General features: G+C 46.1%; 1 protein-coding gene across 5 annotated transcripts; it reads left to right on the top strand.

The window, feature by feature from the left end:
• The first annotated feature begins 5,712 nt into the window (after nt 1–5,712).
• On the top strand, nt 5,713–14,089 carry NR4A2 (nuclear receptor subfamily 4 group A member 2). 5 transcript variants are annotated; one of them, XM_044381566.3, is made up of 8 exons: nt 5,713–5,965; nt 7,724–7,847; nt 8,336–9,201; nt 9,987–10,116; nt 10,545–10,633; nt 11,583–11,785; nt 12,170–12,348; nt 12,496–14,089. In XM_044381566.3, the coding sequence occupies exons 3-8, from the start codon at nt 8,338–8,340 to the stop codon at nt 12,750–12,752; spliced, it is 1,722 nt and encodes a 573-aa protein (XP_044237501.1). In that variant the 5' UTR covers nt 5,713–5,965; nt 7,724–7,847; nt 8,336–8,337; the 3' UTR covers nt 12,753–14,089. The 5 variants fall into 5 exon arrangements, 4 of the variants coding, with proteins under 4 accessions (XP_044237501.1, XP_057173831.1, XP_026348557.1 ...); XM_057317848.1 differs by having other exon boundaries at nt 5,719–5,965; nt 8,514–9,201; nt 10,545–10,708; XM_026492772.4 differs by having other exon boundaries at nt 5,719–5,965; nt 10,545–10,708.
• The last annotated feature ends 913 nt before the right edge of the window (nt 14,090–15,002 follow it).

The raw sequence follows: 15,002 nt of genomic DNA, 5'->3' as shown, positions 1-15,002 counted from the left end.
GTCTATATAAGGATTACTTAATTACTCAACTTCAAGTTTATGCTGTTAACTTTAGAACTTTTAAGTGAGCAATGAAATTTATATTACATCTATTCAAAGGATATGGTAATTAGATTTATTACTTATCACTATAAGGGTCCTTGCTATAAGTTACTTTTGTAGTGTTAAAATTGTAGGCTTGATAATTGCAGAATTATGATGAGGAAAAGGGCATATATGTCTTTGTCATAATATATCAGTACAGGATCTTCATTTTTTATTAAATCTAGAGGTTCCTATCCACCAGTCAGTCTGAGGAAAAAAATCAAAAGTGGTTATTTTATCATTAAGGGTAGAACAAAAATTAGCCAGCCATGATAAAAATTCAAAAACTATTGCCAAGTGTATGTATTTTATCTACTTAAAATTCTATATAATACTGTGATAGTTACTAATGTTATTAGCTACTTTTAGGATTTCAAGTGTCCTCGATATTTTTTTAGTATACAGCAACTTATTTTCAGAATCTTTAAAAGGTGTTTTAGGACTTTGTACAATTTAATGACCCACATGTTTACTGAAATTAGTGGTGAAATCTAAAACCAAAGTTACCCTTACTTGCTTGACCAAAAAGAATTCTTACATAGAAAATATTGGTGGTTGCTAGAGGTTGGGAGAAGGAGAGAATGGGCAGTTATTGTTTAATGGGTACAGAGTTTCAGTTTTATAAGATGAAGACTTATGAAGATGGAGAGTAGTGATGGGTACACAGCAATGTAAATGTATTTACCATCACTAAACAGTACACTTAAAAATGGTTAAGATGGTAAATTTTATGTTATGTGTGTTTTACCACACACGAAAGAAGAAAATAATAAGTAGTTTAAAAGCTAATGTTTAGGAGATAGTTACTGAGAGTCAAGCATTAGAGAAAAAAATGAAGGATTTTTATTATGCAAAATACTTTTTGAGTGGCATGAGGCTTTACCATATGTTCAGTTTTATAATTTTAATTTGCAAGTAGATGCTTCTAGAAAAAAAGAGTGCTGTTTTCTTCTGCGCATCTTTACACATTTCTAGAACTGAGTTCCGAATTGAAGTAAGAAATAATTCTGTGTTTAGTGTTTTTCATTAAAAAAAAAAAAAACAAAAACTAAGCTGAATAAAACTGAGTAAAAAGCCACAACTACCCCAAATGTGAATATCAGGTAAGCAATTGATGTGTTTTGTAAGCATCCTATAGGAAAGGAACAAATGATTGATCAATTAATATCCTGTTAATGCAAATGAAATGGCAAAAGGAAAAACAAACCTTCAATATTAAAAATTGATTCTGTAGTTCCATAACTGAGTTTTGTTTTTTTTTTTTTCAAAGTGAAAATTTTCTCTTCTATCACTAATGTAAGATTTCCTTCTGGATGGCAACAAATGCCTTGAATGTAAATTTGTCCAAATATAACTTAAAATATATATTTCATTTTAATGTGTAAGATAGTTTCTATTAAGTAATTTTGCTATGAAATATCTTAAAGTTACCTCAACTCTTGCAATAAAACAGTTATGTCTATTCACTATATCTGAATTGGAAGGGCTGCTCTGAGTTCATTTTGGGAGAATCGTGAAAGAAATCCCTAAAGACCTCTTTCCCATGCATTAAAATAGAAAATCCTATGGGATTACATCCATGTTTGCTTTCTAAATTATACCAAAAGCTCAATTTTATTAAGCATAATCTGTCTTATCATGCATAAAATAAAATACTTTGGTTTAGATGTGAGTGTATTATTTATATTGATTTTTTTATAAAAAAAATTTTATATATATCAATATATTCTGCTTACTATTGGTTAATATAAAATATAATGTAGTAACATGACTTTTCTAAATGCCTTTCTGAGGTCATCTAATAGTATATATTGATAGAATTAATTTTGTCACTTAATTTAGTTGGTTTCAAAAGAAGGAGCTCTTTATGTATAAGACCAATTTTTGCTCTGATTTATTTTAACTTCTTAAGAAAATAGAACTTCTTTGGGGTTAACTTTACACATTTATATATGGCAATAATTTAAAGTTGTATCCAGAAACTGGACCCTGAAAAAAACTAGTGTTGTCATTTTAATTGAGTTATAAAGTAGTTTATGGTCAAGAATCCATGTTTTTAAAAAAATCTTGAAGGATTGTAGTCATATAAGTGCAAAATTTCAGTTTCTTTTACCCTAAAGCATCATTTTAACATTTTCTAAAAGGTTGTTCAGTTCTACATTTTGATTCCATTATATGTGTAATTAAACCTCTGTGCACAAAAGCATTCTCTTATGTACTAGCAAATACACCCACAGGAATCCTCTTCTAAACTATAATTTATTTAAACATGTAATCATAGGATTTTAAAACATGCTTTCATTTTTCCAAACTATATGCCAATTTGAGCTACTTGGTGATAAAATGAGAGATTTTATTACTATTTTGATTTTTTTCCCCCTGAGACCTAACAATGAGTTAAACATGGGCAGGAGGGAAAAAAAAGAAAATCTATTGTGAACCCGATTCCATGTGTTAAACTGTTTCCCCTTCTAAGAAAAATAGAAAAGAATAGAAGATTTGTAGTTATTTATGAATTCCAGCACAGTATGAATATTTGGGCCTGCAGCTTGCTCTCCTAGGGTTTGGCCTAAGTAGTAAATAGCTAGCTGGTGAGTGAGTGAGTGTGTGTGTATGTGTGTGTGTGTGTGTGTGTGTGTGTGTGTGTGATCCTCCTGAATGTTGTGGAGTCAGGCCCCCTACTGACAGCATCAGTCAATTACAGACATTGGCGGTTCTACTGAGACTTCGTTCCATCACAATCTGGTGGGGGACACAGGGGTCTGGAGTTCTGAGCAGGGTCCTTTTTTTACACTTTCCGATCCCCGTGTTGCATCCTTCCCACCCCGAGCACATCTAAGCCCTCCCCAAAATGCTAACCCAGGAAGTAGCTTATCCAGTAATTGGTTTAAATGAGTTTATCAGTCTTGCACCTAGTGTGTCTTCCTAAGAAGTAACACTTCCCAGGAACTAGAATAGGAATTTGAAGAGAGAGAACTCATACAAATTGTAGGATACAAGGGGGAAAGTCACCTTTTCTCTCTTTTTCATGTTCTATCTAATCCCTCCATTTCCAGTTGCTAATAATTATAATAGCTACTGTCAAAACTGTCTCCCAATCTTGGGTGCATTAAGACTTGGGCAAGGGCTCTGTTAAGCCCCACTCCACAGGTTGCTGTTGTGGAATAACGCACCACACTACAATGTTTGTCTTCTTCAGAGCTCACTTGAAGTACTCCAGAAACTTTCCACTCTCAGAGAGAGAATTCTCGAGGTGTCCGCAGACTCAACCCAGGCTAAAGCCAAGTGTTTGTAAGGGCCATAAGGGAGGAGGAACTTGTGCAGGGAATGTATCTACTTAGATTAAGTGCGTATTTGTGTGCGGAGGGTGATAGTTACAACCTTCAAGTTCTCCTGGCCCCCGCTTTCCGAGGAGTATATTAAAAAATAATAACCGCCACCCCAGCGTGGCTGCGCTTGAGTTTCCGACTGCCTGAAAATAGCTGCCGGGAGCCTGGCCCACCGTTGGGATCAAGGAAAGCTCCTCCTGGCAGCGCCCCGGTCCCTCGCGGATGGGGAAGGGAACCCGGGAGGGCGCCACCGAGCTACAGCCGCTGCTATTTTGGGCCCAGCCCCGCGGGTGCGTCAATGCCTGCGCCCCTGCGTCACCGCCACCCCCACCCCTTTCCTTCTCCCCTGCTCTCCAAACTCTCACTTTTTCCCTTTCGTTCGCGTAGAATCGCTCCTGCCCACGGGGCGCTGACGCTACCGAGCTCATGCTAATAGGCTATTCTTCGCCCTCCTCCCCTCTTCCCCCTGCTCACACATCCTCACTCGCCACAACAGCCCCCCCCCCCCATGCACACACATACACACACTCACACACACTTCCTGGTTTTATTTGTACTCCGGCCCGCTGGGGCACCGCTGAGCCGCAGAGGCGGCGGCGGGAGCAACGGCAGTCGCAACATCTGGGGGAAACTTAAGGTGGTCACGCAGGTTTTCCAGAGGCTGCGGCGCAGAGGAGCCCGCGGCTTCCCGGGGCAGCCGCAGGACACCTGATGGTTACGTCTCTCCAGCCGCTAGGGAGCGAGCAAAGGCTGGGGTGCAAATTAGAGCTGAGCGGCTCCAGAACGCGGGTAGTTCCGCGGCGCTTTTGGCCCATCCAGGGATCACCCGGATTGGGGGCGGGGGAAGTCGCCAAGGGGCTCCCGCAGCCTTGGAAGCGAGCCACGCCGAGGGAGGTGGGGCGGTTGGAACTCTTCGCTGCCAGAGAGGGGGACGCCTCGGAACCCTCCCTCCTCTCGTCCCAGCCTCTTCCATCCCCCTGGGAGAAGCCCTGAGAGGCCCGCCCTGCTCTGGCCCGAGGAAAGCGAAGGGGGCTCGCTCTCAGGAGAAGCGGCGTCTCCTTTGCTAGAAAGCGCTTCGCGCCCTCAGCCTGGCGGGTGGACTGGCTAGCCAAGTGGAGTCGGCGGCGACTGGGGCGGCCGCGGGGGTGCGGCGAGCTACCACAGTGCGCCGGGTCCCTCTCCTGGAAGGGCTGGGCGCACAAGTTCACGCTCGAGGAGATACCCCACCCCGCCCTCTCCCCATGTTTTGTCTTTCCCTCTTGGCTCTGAGACTGAGGCTTCGAGAGCCCTTGTGCTTCGGAGGAGGGTTGATTTATTTATCTACAACTCGTGTTAGGGTACTAGTTGGTGGGCACTGAGGAGTGTCGAAAGTCTTAGAGTTGGCCAAAGGTGAGGTTAGAGCACCTTTCTGCTGAAGGCGCACCTGTTGCCCGCTGCTCGACTGTATTGTCTGGGAAGGGAAAGTGGGCGACATCTCACTCTGACTTTCGGGATCCCTAAAAGGCTGGGTCACAGTCCACTTGTCCCCCTCTCTTCCCCTTTCCACGCACCACGTCCTCCCTTACACGTGGGTACTGCAAGGGAAGAAGAGAACATAGAGAATAGGCCCTACCCAGTCCCTTCCACTTTGGACAGTGTGTGTGTATGTGTGAGGGAGGGGGAAGAGGAAACAGAGAGAGAGAATGCTAACGCCAAAGGAGGAGGCCATGGACAGGAAAAGGGAGAAAAGGATATGCATCGAGCTAGGGAAATCCCACCCTAATTGCCTGAGCCCTTTGAGCTTCTCGGGTCATGGGACATCTGTCCGTGCTTCCGCTAATGGGGGTGACAATCGTGAGTGGATGAGGTTAGGACACTGCCAGGTACACCCCATTCCTCACTAGTCCAGGTGCTGGCTACCTGGCCCATGCCAGCGTTCCCTTCCGCCGGGGCTTTTGTTGCACCCTCCCCCACATGTGAGCGGCCGGGCGGCAGTGGTGGCCCGGGGGGTTAGGAGAAGGCGAGGTGAGACGTCGCGGTGCTGTGGGCTGCGCGGACCTGAGTGGATAGGTCACACCTCTTTCGGAAAAAAAAAAAAGAAAGAAAAAGAAAGAAAGAAAGAAAAAAAAAAAAAACCCAGGCTGGCGACCAAGGTGAACCCAGAACGGTTCCCACCTTAAAATCGGCCCTGCTCGTGACGTCAGGTCGGAAATATACCAAAGCGAGAGCCGGCCAGGAGTCCGGGGAGCGCGGCGGCGCGGCGATTGGGCGGCTGGCCGCTGACGCGCGCTGACGCGCGGAGACTTTAGGTGCATGTTGGCAGCGGCAGCGCGAGCCACATAAACAAAGGCACATTGGCGGCCAGGGCCAGTCCGCCCGGCGGCTCGCGCTAGGCTCCGCGGTCCTGCTCTCCTGCCCAGCCGGCCGCCTTCTCCTGCTCCCTCCCCGCTCCTGGCGACTTGGTTACCTTCGCCCCTTTCGCCCACCCCTCCCAGACCCTGCTACCGGACTCCCAGAGGGAACTACACTTCGGCTGAGTTGAATGAATGAAGAGAGACGCGGAGAACTCCTAAGTGAGTAGGTACAGCCCGTGCAGCTTGAGTTCCTTTATCCTTCTTTCTTCTTTTGCACGTTTCTTCTTTCCACATGTGTGGTACAGGTTTTATCGAAGTGGGCACCAGAGGGTCGGAGCGCGAGTGGGGCCGGAGGATGGGGAATAGGTGCGCGCGGCTGCGGCGGTCATTTGTCCGAACTCCAGCTTTGGCACTAGGGGGGAGTTGGCTCCCCGCAGGCTTCCAGGCTCCTCATTGGTGGACGTGGATGGGAGACTTGCATAGTTTGGGGAGCTGTGGACTTGCCCGGGGGATATGTGCCCAAAGTTTGCTCTTAGAGTGGAATCGATTGTGACCATTGGACAACTAGACTCCCAAGTCCTGTATATACGAGGGGCCTGGACGCTACCCACAAAGTGACAGGGAGAAAGTTCTTCAGTTTATGTGTTGCTTGGGAACTGTGTCACCGCGGCTGGCCTGTGTGCCAGTGTTTCCCGGGTATTATTGAATAAGGGGTGGTGTTGGTGTTGGTAGAGTGTCCTATTACTAAGTTGCCTGAAATTTCTGGTTTTGACACATGCTGTGCTTGTGTATGTGAATACGTCAGAGAGGGAGAGAGAGAGACAGAGAGACAGAGAAGAGAGTAAAGAGTAGGGTTATGGAGCTCTAAGTTACCAGGAGGTTAATATTCAATATGGGCATATAGCTCTCAAAGGCTGTCGGTGTCATTGGTCTCCTTTCTTTAGTTTTTTCTGATTAACCTTCCTCCCCAGGAAGCAAGATAATGGGGGAGGGGGGAGGAGAACAGAAGGAGTGGATGTTTGGCTTTCTTTTTCATTAGTAATAAGAATGCCTATGCTCTAGAATGCCTTCCAAGTGGCAACATCCGAAAATTACTAGGACCCAAGAATGCCTCATTCTGCCGGCAAGTAGGCAGATTGTGGAAGGCTGTATAGGCAAGGTGTTTGGCTTCTATGTTGGGAAGCGCTTCTAACCGTAGTGCCAATACCAGATAAGCAGTGTTTCCCTCCCTCTGCAATTGACCTAAGATGCTCCTGGAAAAAGTAGGGTCTCCACTTCCTACCCCTTGGCCATTAAAGATGTGGAAAGACAAGTTTCCTGGAGAAGTGAATGACTTTCACCTGTATCCTCAATCCCAGTGTTCTGTCAAAAAAAACACTTAGGGAGTCCAGATGCTTCCATTCAGATTGCCTTCAGGGCTGCCCAGGCCTTGCTAGCATTCTGTAACGCATAGGTGTGGAGGGAGAGATTATTTTTTATTTTATTTTTGACTTCTACTTTCTTTACCCCTCCTGAAAGAAAAGCTAGTTTCGCCACAGAAAAATTCAGGAGAAGGTTCCAATGCTATATTTTATTAAACTCTAATTTCTTCTTATTTAGGTCTGAATGAAACTAAAATGGAAACGACACTACCCTCCCACCCCCACCTCTACTCCCACCCCCACCCCCACATCTTAGGGTCCAATTCATTACATCATAAGTATTAAATAAGTATTAAATAATAAACATGAAGTACCTTTGCTCCATCAGAACCTTCTCTCTGCACGGATTTACACAGTGCAATGGGTGGCATTTTGTGTTGTTTACAGTCATCTCCTTTACACATTCATTTTAACTGCTAATTTTGGTAAAGGCTACGCACTAATTTCCAATGAAACAATCAAGGAGGGCATAGAAGGGCTTGCCTGGTGACCCTGCAGACGCCCAACTGAATCTGTCGGGAAAGTCACTCTGAAGCTTCCTGTGTCTGTATTTCAGGGAGGAGATCCAACAGGCTGGACTCCCCATTGCTTTTCTAAAAATCTTGGAAACTTTGTCCTTCGTTGAATTACGACACTGTCCACCTTTAATTTCCTCGAAAACGCCTGTAATTCGGCTGAAGGTTAGTGCAACTTCATTTCTTTCTTTCCCTCCTCCGAGTTCCCTGAACATCAAGAAACAGGGCAATACAATCTTCCCCAGCAAACTCTGTAACTTAAGGTTTTCCCAGCCCATCATCTCATCATCGGGAACAACATTCTCATTGTGCCATTCAACCTCATTTCTAGAATGAGCTTGCTGAACCCGAGCTTCAGAGGAAAGGCTCATATGAGCAGGACTATCTGTGTGAGGGGGTGAAGGGGGAGGCGTTTGAAATATCCGGGAATAGAGACCCTCAAAAGCTTTCTAGCTCTGGGTCTTCCTTGGCCCAACCGTTCCATGCCCTGCACTGTTTGACCCCGCAGCATTCGCGCTCTCCGCCCTTCCTCTCGCGTCCCTACATGCTTTCTGACCGCCGCGGGCTGCCGGTGTAGCTCCAGGTGTACCCGAGCCCGGGAGAAAGTGTTCAGTTGACCAGGCTGAGTGTATATTACCCTGTTTCATTTCCAGCCATGCCTTGTGTTCAGGCGCAGTATGGGTCCTCGCCTCAAGGAGCCAGCCCCGCTTCTCAGAGCTACAGTTACCACTCTTCGGGAGAATACAGCTCCGATTTCTTAACTCCAGAGTTTGTCAAGTTTAGCATGGACCTCACCAACACTGAAATCACTGCCACCACTTCTCTCCCCAGCTTCAGTACCTTTATGGACAACTACAGCACAGGCTACGACGTCAAGCCACCTTGCTTGTACCAAATGCCCCTGTCCGGACAGCAGTCCTCCATTAAGGTAGAAGACATTCAGATGCACAACTACCAGCAACACAGCCACCTGCCCCCCCAGTCCGAGGAGATGATGCCGCACTCCGGGTCGGTTTACTACAAGCCCTCCTCGCCCCCGACGCCCACCACCCCGGGCTTCCAAGTGCAGCACAGCCCCATGTGGGACGACCCAGGCTCTCTCCACAACTTCCATCAGAACTACGTGGCCACCACGCACATGATCGAGCAGAGGAAAACGCCCGTCTCTCGCCTCTCCCTCTTCTCATTTAAGCAATCGCCTCCCGGCACCCCCGTGTCTAGCTGCCAGATGCGCTTCGACGGGCCCCTGCACGTTCCTATGAACCCGGAGCAGGCGGGCAGCCACCACGTGGTGGACGGGCAGACCTTCGCTGTGCCCAACCCCATCCGAAAGCCCGCGTCCATGGGCTTCCCAGGCCTGCAGATCGGCCACGCGTCGCAGCTGCTGGACACGCAGGTGCCCTCGCCGCCGTCGCGGGGCTCCCCCTCCAACGAGGGGCTGTGCGCCGTGTGCGGCGACAACGCGGCCTGCCAACACTATGGCGTGCGCACCTGTGAGGGCTGCAAAGGTTTCTTTAAGGTGAGCGAGGACCGGCACCGAGGAGGCAGGTAGGGGCCCCCTAGAGCCGGGAGCCTCAGAGTGCGCGCTCCGCCTTGGTGCAGGCAGCCCAGTCCTAGTTCGTCCATTTCCCGGGGTCCGCGGAGGCTGCCCTGCGGCCGCCCGCGGCCTGTGGCGGAGGCCTCTGAGTGCTTGAGAAAGGGAAGTAGCTAGACCGGGAGACCTGGGGTCGCATCCCCCCGCACGCAGCCAACCCCGGCAGGCCCCAGCCCGAAGTTGCAGGAGCCTGAGTTGGAAGAGGGTCATTTGCATGTGCTAGGAGCTGTCTTCTCTGTTCAGATTGAAATTGGTTAGGACAGAGAACCGTGTCTGAGCTAACCAAGTGGAACAGAATTCCCTATGGTCAAATTAAGTGATCTCTTTATTTCGCCATCCTGATTGAATAATCTTATCATTTTAAATAGAGAAGGTCTCCAAGGAATGTAAATAATATGAATGCCCACGGATTTGTATTTACTGAGCGTCTCCTTCTCCTTCTCTTGGCATATAAAACACAGCAAGGAGCAGCAAGGTTAGCTCAAATGTTAACGCTATCAATTTTCTCCTGTTAAATGCCCTGGGGGAGGAAAACGAAAAGAAAGAGAAAGAAAAGAAAAGGGGGAAAAAAAATAAAAAGGAGTTGTGTGTATGTGTTTGTTTGTGGGGAGGAGTGTAGATCCCAGCCGTTCAGAAATTGTTCCTGGATTTCCTGGGTTGCTGGATTTTCAAAAGAAAAAAAAATCTGTCTATATTGTCTCCTTTTGCAGCGCACGGTACAAAAAAACGCAAAATACGTGTGTTTAGCAAATAAAAACTGCCCAGTGGACAAGCGGCGCCGGAATCGCTGTCAGTACTGCCGATTTCAGAAGTGCCTGGCTGTTGGGATGGTCAAAGAAGGTAGGTCGGGACAAGCAGCCCACTCCCCCGTCTGCGCCCGCGGGAAACTGCCGCTCCTATCCCAGTCCCATTTTCCACTTCCCAGCGCCGTGCCCCCCCTCCCCACCCCATCCACGTCCGGCCTCGCTGACCCCGCAGCTGCCTGGCTTGCCCATCCTGCCCTGGAGAAATCAGCCAGGCCCTTCTCGCCTTCAACTATATGACCCATTTGGAAGAAGACATAAAACAACCCCACTTTTTTTTTTTTTTTTTTTTTTTAATGCTTCTCGTCAGTGAAGGCTTTACAAGCAGTGGGACCTTGCGCAGCCCGGCCGGCGCCCTGTGGCTGCGGCCTTCTCCCCCCCCCCCCCCCCCCCCCCCGGGAGGGGCCCAGGCGGCAGCTGGGTCCCGCTAGGGGGAGCGACGCTAACCCATTTATTCCTTTGCAGTGGTTCGCACGGACAGTTTAAAAGGCCGGAGAGGTCGTTTGCCCTCGAAACCGAAGAGCCCACAGGAGCCCTCTCCCCCCTCGCCCCCGGTGAGTCTGATCAGTGCCCTCGTCAGGGCCCATGTCGACTCCAACCCGGCTATGACCAGCCTGGACTATTCCAGGGTAAGAAGCTGGCGGGGGTAGCATGTGGACAAACAGACAGATGGGCAGGACCCCTTCCCACACCCACCACTAACCCCCAGATTCAAGCAAGGCTGTGGCTTTACAGCTCTGAGCAGAGCCACAGGAGACAGACAGAGCGACAAACAAACCATGTTGCTGGGGCTGTAGACAAGAGGACAGACAGAGAAAAGAAGGCCACAGTGATCACATCTCTAGGAGCCCTCCTTCTCACTGCCATCATACATACATACACTCGCACACTAATGCCCAAAACAGAGGCTGTGCAAAATGCCCCCCACTTGGATTTTATCCCCAATGTTCCATACAGATGCTTTAATCCTCATCCTCTATGGCACTGTGAGGGTGGGGGACGCCTGCTTGGGGGTCGGGAAAGGGAAAGAGAAAGGTACAAGGAATGGCAATAGGGTGGGGAATCAAGTGGTCGGATTCCTTTTTTACCCCAGCTGTAAGAAATGTGTGGACTTTAATTGGAGGAAGTATGTTGGGCAAACCGAGAAGCCACTGCAATTTTATTAAGATTTGCAAAGGGCGTCTCTGCTCGAGACCCACTCTGGGACTGGCATGAATACTAACGTGTCAATTGTTTTGTGGAGATAAGAGTGAACGTTTCCCAGAGCTGGATGGCACTGTATTTAGTCTGTATGGAAATGGTAATTTACATATTTAAAGCGGCGACCTCATAGCACCATCCCTAATTGAATTAATTGCCCCGGAACATCTAATTTCCTTACTGGTCAGAGAGAGGTTTAATTGTTATAAAAACCTGGCTCCCCTACTAGAAGCGGGGTTAGCAATTTCACGGGTTATATATTTTAGAGAACCTCATTAAGTGCTTTTTAAAATGAAATTCCAGTTCCAGGCGAACCCTGACTATCAGATGAGTGGAGATGACACCCAGCATATCCAGCAGTTCTATGATCTCCTGACTGGCTCCATGGAGATCATCAGGGGCTGGGCTGAGAAGATCCCAGGCTTCGCTGACCTGCCCAAAGCCGACCAAGACCTGCTTTTTGAATCAGCTTTTTTAGAACTGTTTGTGCTTCGATTAGCGTACAGGTAATGGAGGAGGCAATCCAGGGAGGCTGGGAAAGGAGGAAGAGAGGAATCAAGAAGGGAAAGAAAGAGGAAAAGGGAAATAAAAGGGGGAAAGAGAAAAGGACAGATGAGGAAAATGGAAGAGGGAAAGAAGAAGGAAAAGATAGTAGACAAAGGAAGAGAAGGGAAGGAGTGAGCCTTGGATGAATGGAATGGAAGTGGGATAGGGGGCGTTCTTGATTGTTATGAAATTAAACCCTTTCAAGGTCTACTGGTCTACATTTTATTAACTCTTCCGTAATTAGGTACCTCTTAAATCCCTCATTTATTGCTCTTCAAGTAATTAGTTGTTTAGCTTTTCTCTCTCTCTTTTTCTCCCCTCTCTCTCTTTGGTATTAATTGCAGGTCCAACCCAGTGGAGGGTAAACTCATCTTTTGCAATGGGGTGGTCTTGCACAGGTTGCAATGCGTTCGTGGCTTTGGGGAATGGATTGATTCCATTGTTGAATTCTCCTCCAACTTGCAGAATATGAACATCGACATTTCTGCCTTCTCCTGCATTGCTGCCCTGGCTATGGTCACAGGTCAGTACCTCAAGTTCAGGGCACATCTCCAAAACTGCCCAGCAGGATTTGTCCCGGTTTTCCCTTTCCACTGATCCTCCCTGCTCCTGCCAGCTAGCTAACTTGCTTTGTGTGTTCCTCTTTTGTTTCTGATTGTGTTTTCTGCAGAGAGACACGGGCTCAAGGAACCCAAGAGAGTGGAAGAACTGCAAAACAAGATTGTAAATTGTCTCAAAGACCATGTGACTTTCAATAATGGGGGGTTGAACCGCCCCAACTATTTGTCCAAACTGTTGGGGAAGCTCCCAGAACTCCGTACTCTTTGCACACAGGGGCTACAGCGTATTTTCTACCTGAAACTAGAAGACTTGGTACCACCGCCAGCAATAATTGACAAACTTTTCCTGGACACTTTACCTTTCTAAGACCTCCTCCCATGCACTTCAAAGGAACTGGAAAGAAACCTGAAACTATCCAGAGGGGGCAAGTCACAAGGCAGAGATATCCCCAGGAGCTGCCACAGCTCTAGTTGGCCCCTACCCCCTCCATAAAACCCCAGTCCCTTGATCCCTAAAGAAAAAAACAAAAACAAAACAAAACAACAAAAACTGTTGCTATTTCCTAACCTGCAGGCAGAACCTGAAAGGGCATTTTGGCTCCGGGGCATCCTGGATTTAGAACACGGACTACACACAATACAGTGGTATAAACTTTTTATTATCAGTTTAAAAATCAGTTTATTGTTCAGAAGAAAGATTCCTAATGTATGATGGGAAATGTTTGGCCATGTTTGGTTGTCGCAGTTAAGACAAATGTAATACACACACACACACACACTCACACTCACACTCACTCACACATTGTAAGGGGACCCACAAGTATTGCCCTTTAAAAGACTTCAAAGTTTTCTGCTGTAAAGAAAGCTGTAATATATAGTAAAACTAAATGTTGCGTGGGTGGCATGAGTTGAAGAAGGGAAAGGCTTGTAAATTTACCCAATGCAGTTTGGCTTTTTAAATTATTTTGTGCCTATTTATGAATACATATTACAAATTCTAAAAGATAAGTGTGTTTGCAAAAAAAAGAAAAAAGAAAAAAAGAACTACACAAAAAAGGGACAAGCATGTTGATTCTAGGTTGAAAATGTTATAGGCACTTGCTATTTCAGTAATGTCTATATTATATAAATAGTATTTCAGACACTATGTAGTCTGTTAGATTTTATAAAGATTGGTAGTTATCTGAGCTTAAACATTTTCTCAATTGTAAAATAGGTGGGCACAAGTATTACACATCCGAAAATCCTGGCAAAAGGGACACATAGTGTTTGTAACACCGTCCAACATTCCTTGTTTGTAAGTGTTGTATGTACCGTTGATGTTGATAAAAGAAAGTTTATATCTTGATTATTTTGTTGTCTAAAGCTAAACAAAACTTGCATGCAGCAGCTTTTGACTGTTTCCAGAGTGCTTATAATATACATAACTCCCTGGAAATTACTGAGCACTTTGAATTTTTTTTGTTTTTTTTTAATGTCTAAAATTGTCAGTTAATATATTATTTTATGTTTGAGTAAGAATTTTAATATTGCCATATCCTGTAGTATTTTTCTTTGTATATTTCCAGTATGGCACATGATATGAGTCACTGCCTTTTTTTCTATGGTGTATGACAGTTAGAGACGCTGATTTTTTTTTTCTGATAAATTCTTTCTTTGAGAAAGACAATTTTAATGTTTACAACAATAAACTATGTAAATGAACAGAATTTTGTCTTCTTTCTGGATCAGGAAAAAATGATGACTAAACAGCAATATACAATAGAGTTGGAGATTGATTTAGGATAGGTCACTTATTCAACATTTGAGTTTCAAACAGACAGCTTAGATCTATTCCAGCAAAAGAACCTGGGGAATTGAACTAATTATCCAGAAGATTCAGTACAATATATTTCCTCAACCAGAATTTTTGAGTGTGGCAACTTGCATTTATCAGAATCAATTGAGAATATCTTAACTCTTTCATTAATTTTGCTAGTAATTGCATCTTTCAGAAGAGAAGTTTAGGAGACGAGATAGCTTTTGAACTTTTGCAAGTTTCGAAGTCCTGTCAAGTTTTTGTCTTGCAGAATGTTTAGGGAGTCTCTCTAAGACTCAGGAAGTTAATATGGATTTGAAGTGTGTTGTACATCATCTCTGATTTTTCCAATTCCTCTACTTATTACTGTTGCAAAGGGTCTTGGAAGAAGGGCCAAGCATTTCGGGTCCTTTGGGCCTTGGGTCGGTGGTCTTGGCATACAGCAGATCTCAGTAGAGGAGTTTCTTACAACTTTTTGTTGTCCTCCTTCAGTGGATAGTGATGAAGTACACTTTGCACTTTTAGTATAATATCTCCTTCTTTAAAGTTTTTCAGATAAATCATAAAATCGCCATTTGTCAGATCCTGGGTCTGGTACAAGTAAGTTATACCATAGCCTCCAGGATTCCACCCAGAACCAACTTTTAGCAAAGAAAGCAAGTAAAGGTGTAGATGCCAGCTTAAGGTCTGAGCTTCCTTCTGCTCAACGTCCTGGTCCTTGGGCAGTCGAAGTCCTGCCTGATTCGCTTCAGGTCCGCGGTGAATTCGTAGCGCAAGATGGGTGGGGACCATCTTTTTCGCCGATCCTAGTGAGTTACA

This window comes from Ursus arctos, unplaced genomic scaffold (assembly GCF_023065955.2).
Source record: "Ursus arctos isolate Adak ecotype North America unplaced genomic scaffold, UrsArc2.0 scaffold_1, whole genome shotgun sequence".
In the NCBI taxonomy this organism is placed as follows: domain Eukaryota; kingdom Metazoa; phylum Chordata; class Mammalia; order Carnivora; family Ursidae; genus Ursus; species Ursus arctos.
Note: the sequence above shows the minus strand (reverse complement) of the source record. Positions and strands in the feature narration are given on the sequence as shown.

Excerpts from the sequence above, each read along its gene's own strand:
- NR4A2 (XM_026492772.4), top strand. The coding sequence starts at position 8,338 with ATGCCTTGTGTTCAGGCGCAGTATGGGTCCTCGCCTCAAGGAGCCAGC. Across the intron at positions 10,117-10,544 it reads TGTTGGGATGGTCAAAGAAG|TGGTTCGCACGGACAGTTTA; the intron begins GTAGGTCGGGAC and ends ATTCCTTTGCAG. Across the intron at positions 12,349-12,495 it reads TGCCCTGGCTATGGTCACAG|AGAGACACGGGCTCAAGGAA; the intron begins GTCAGTACCTCA and ends TGTTTTCTGCAG.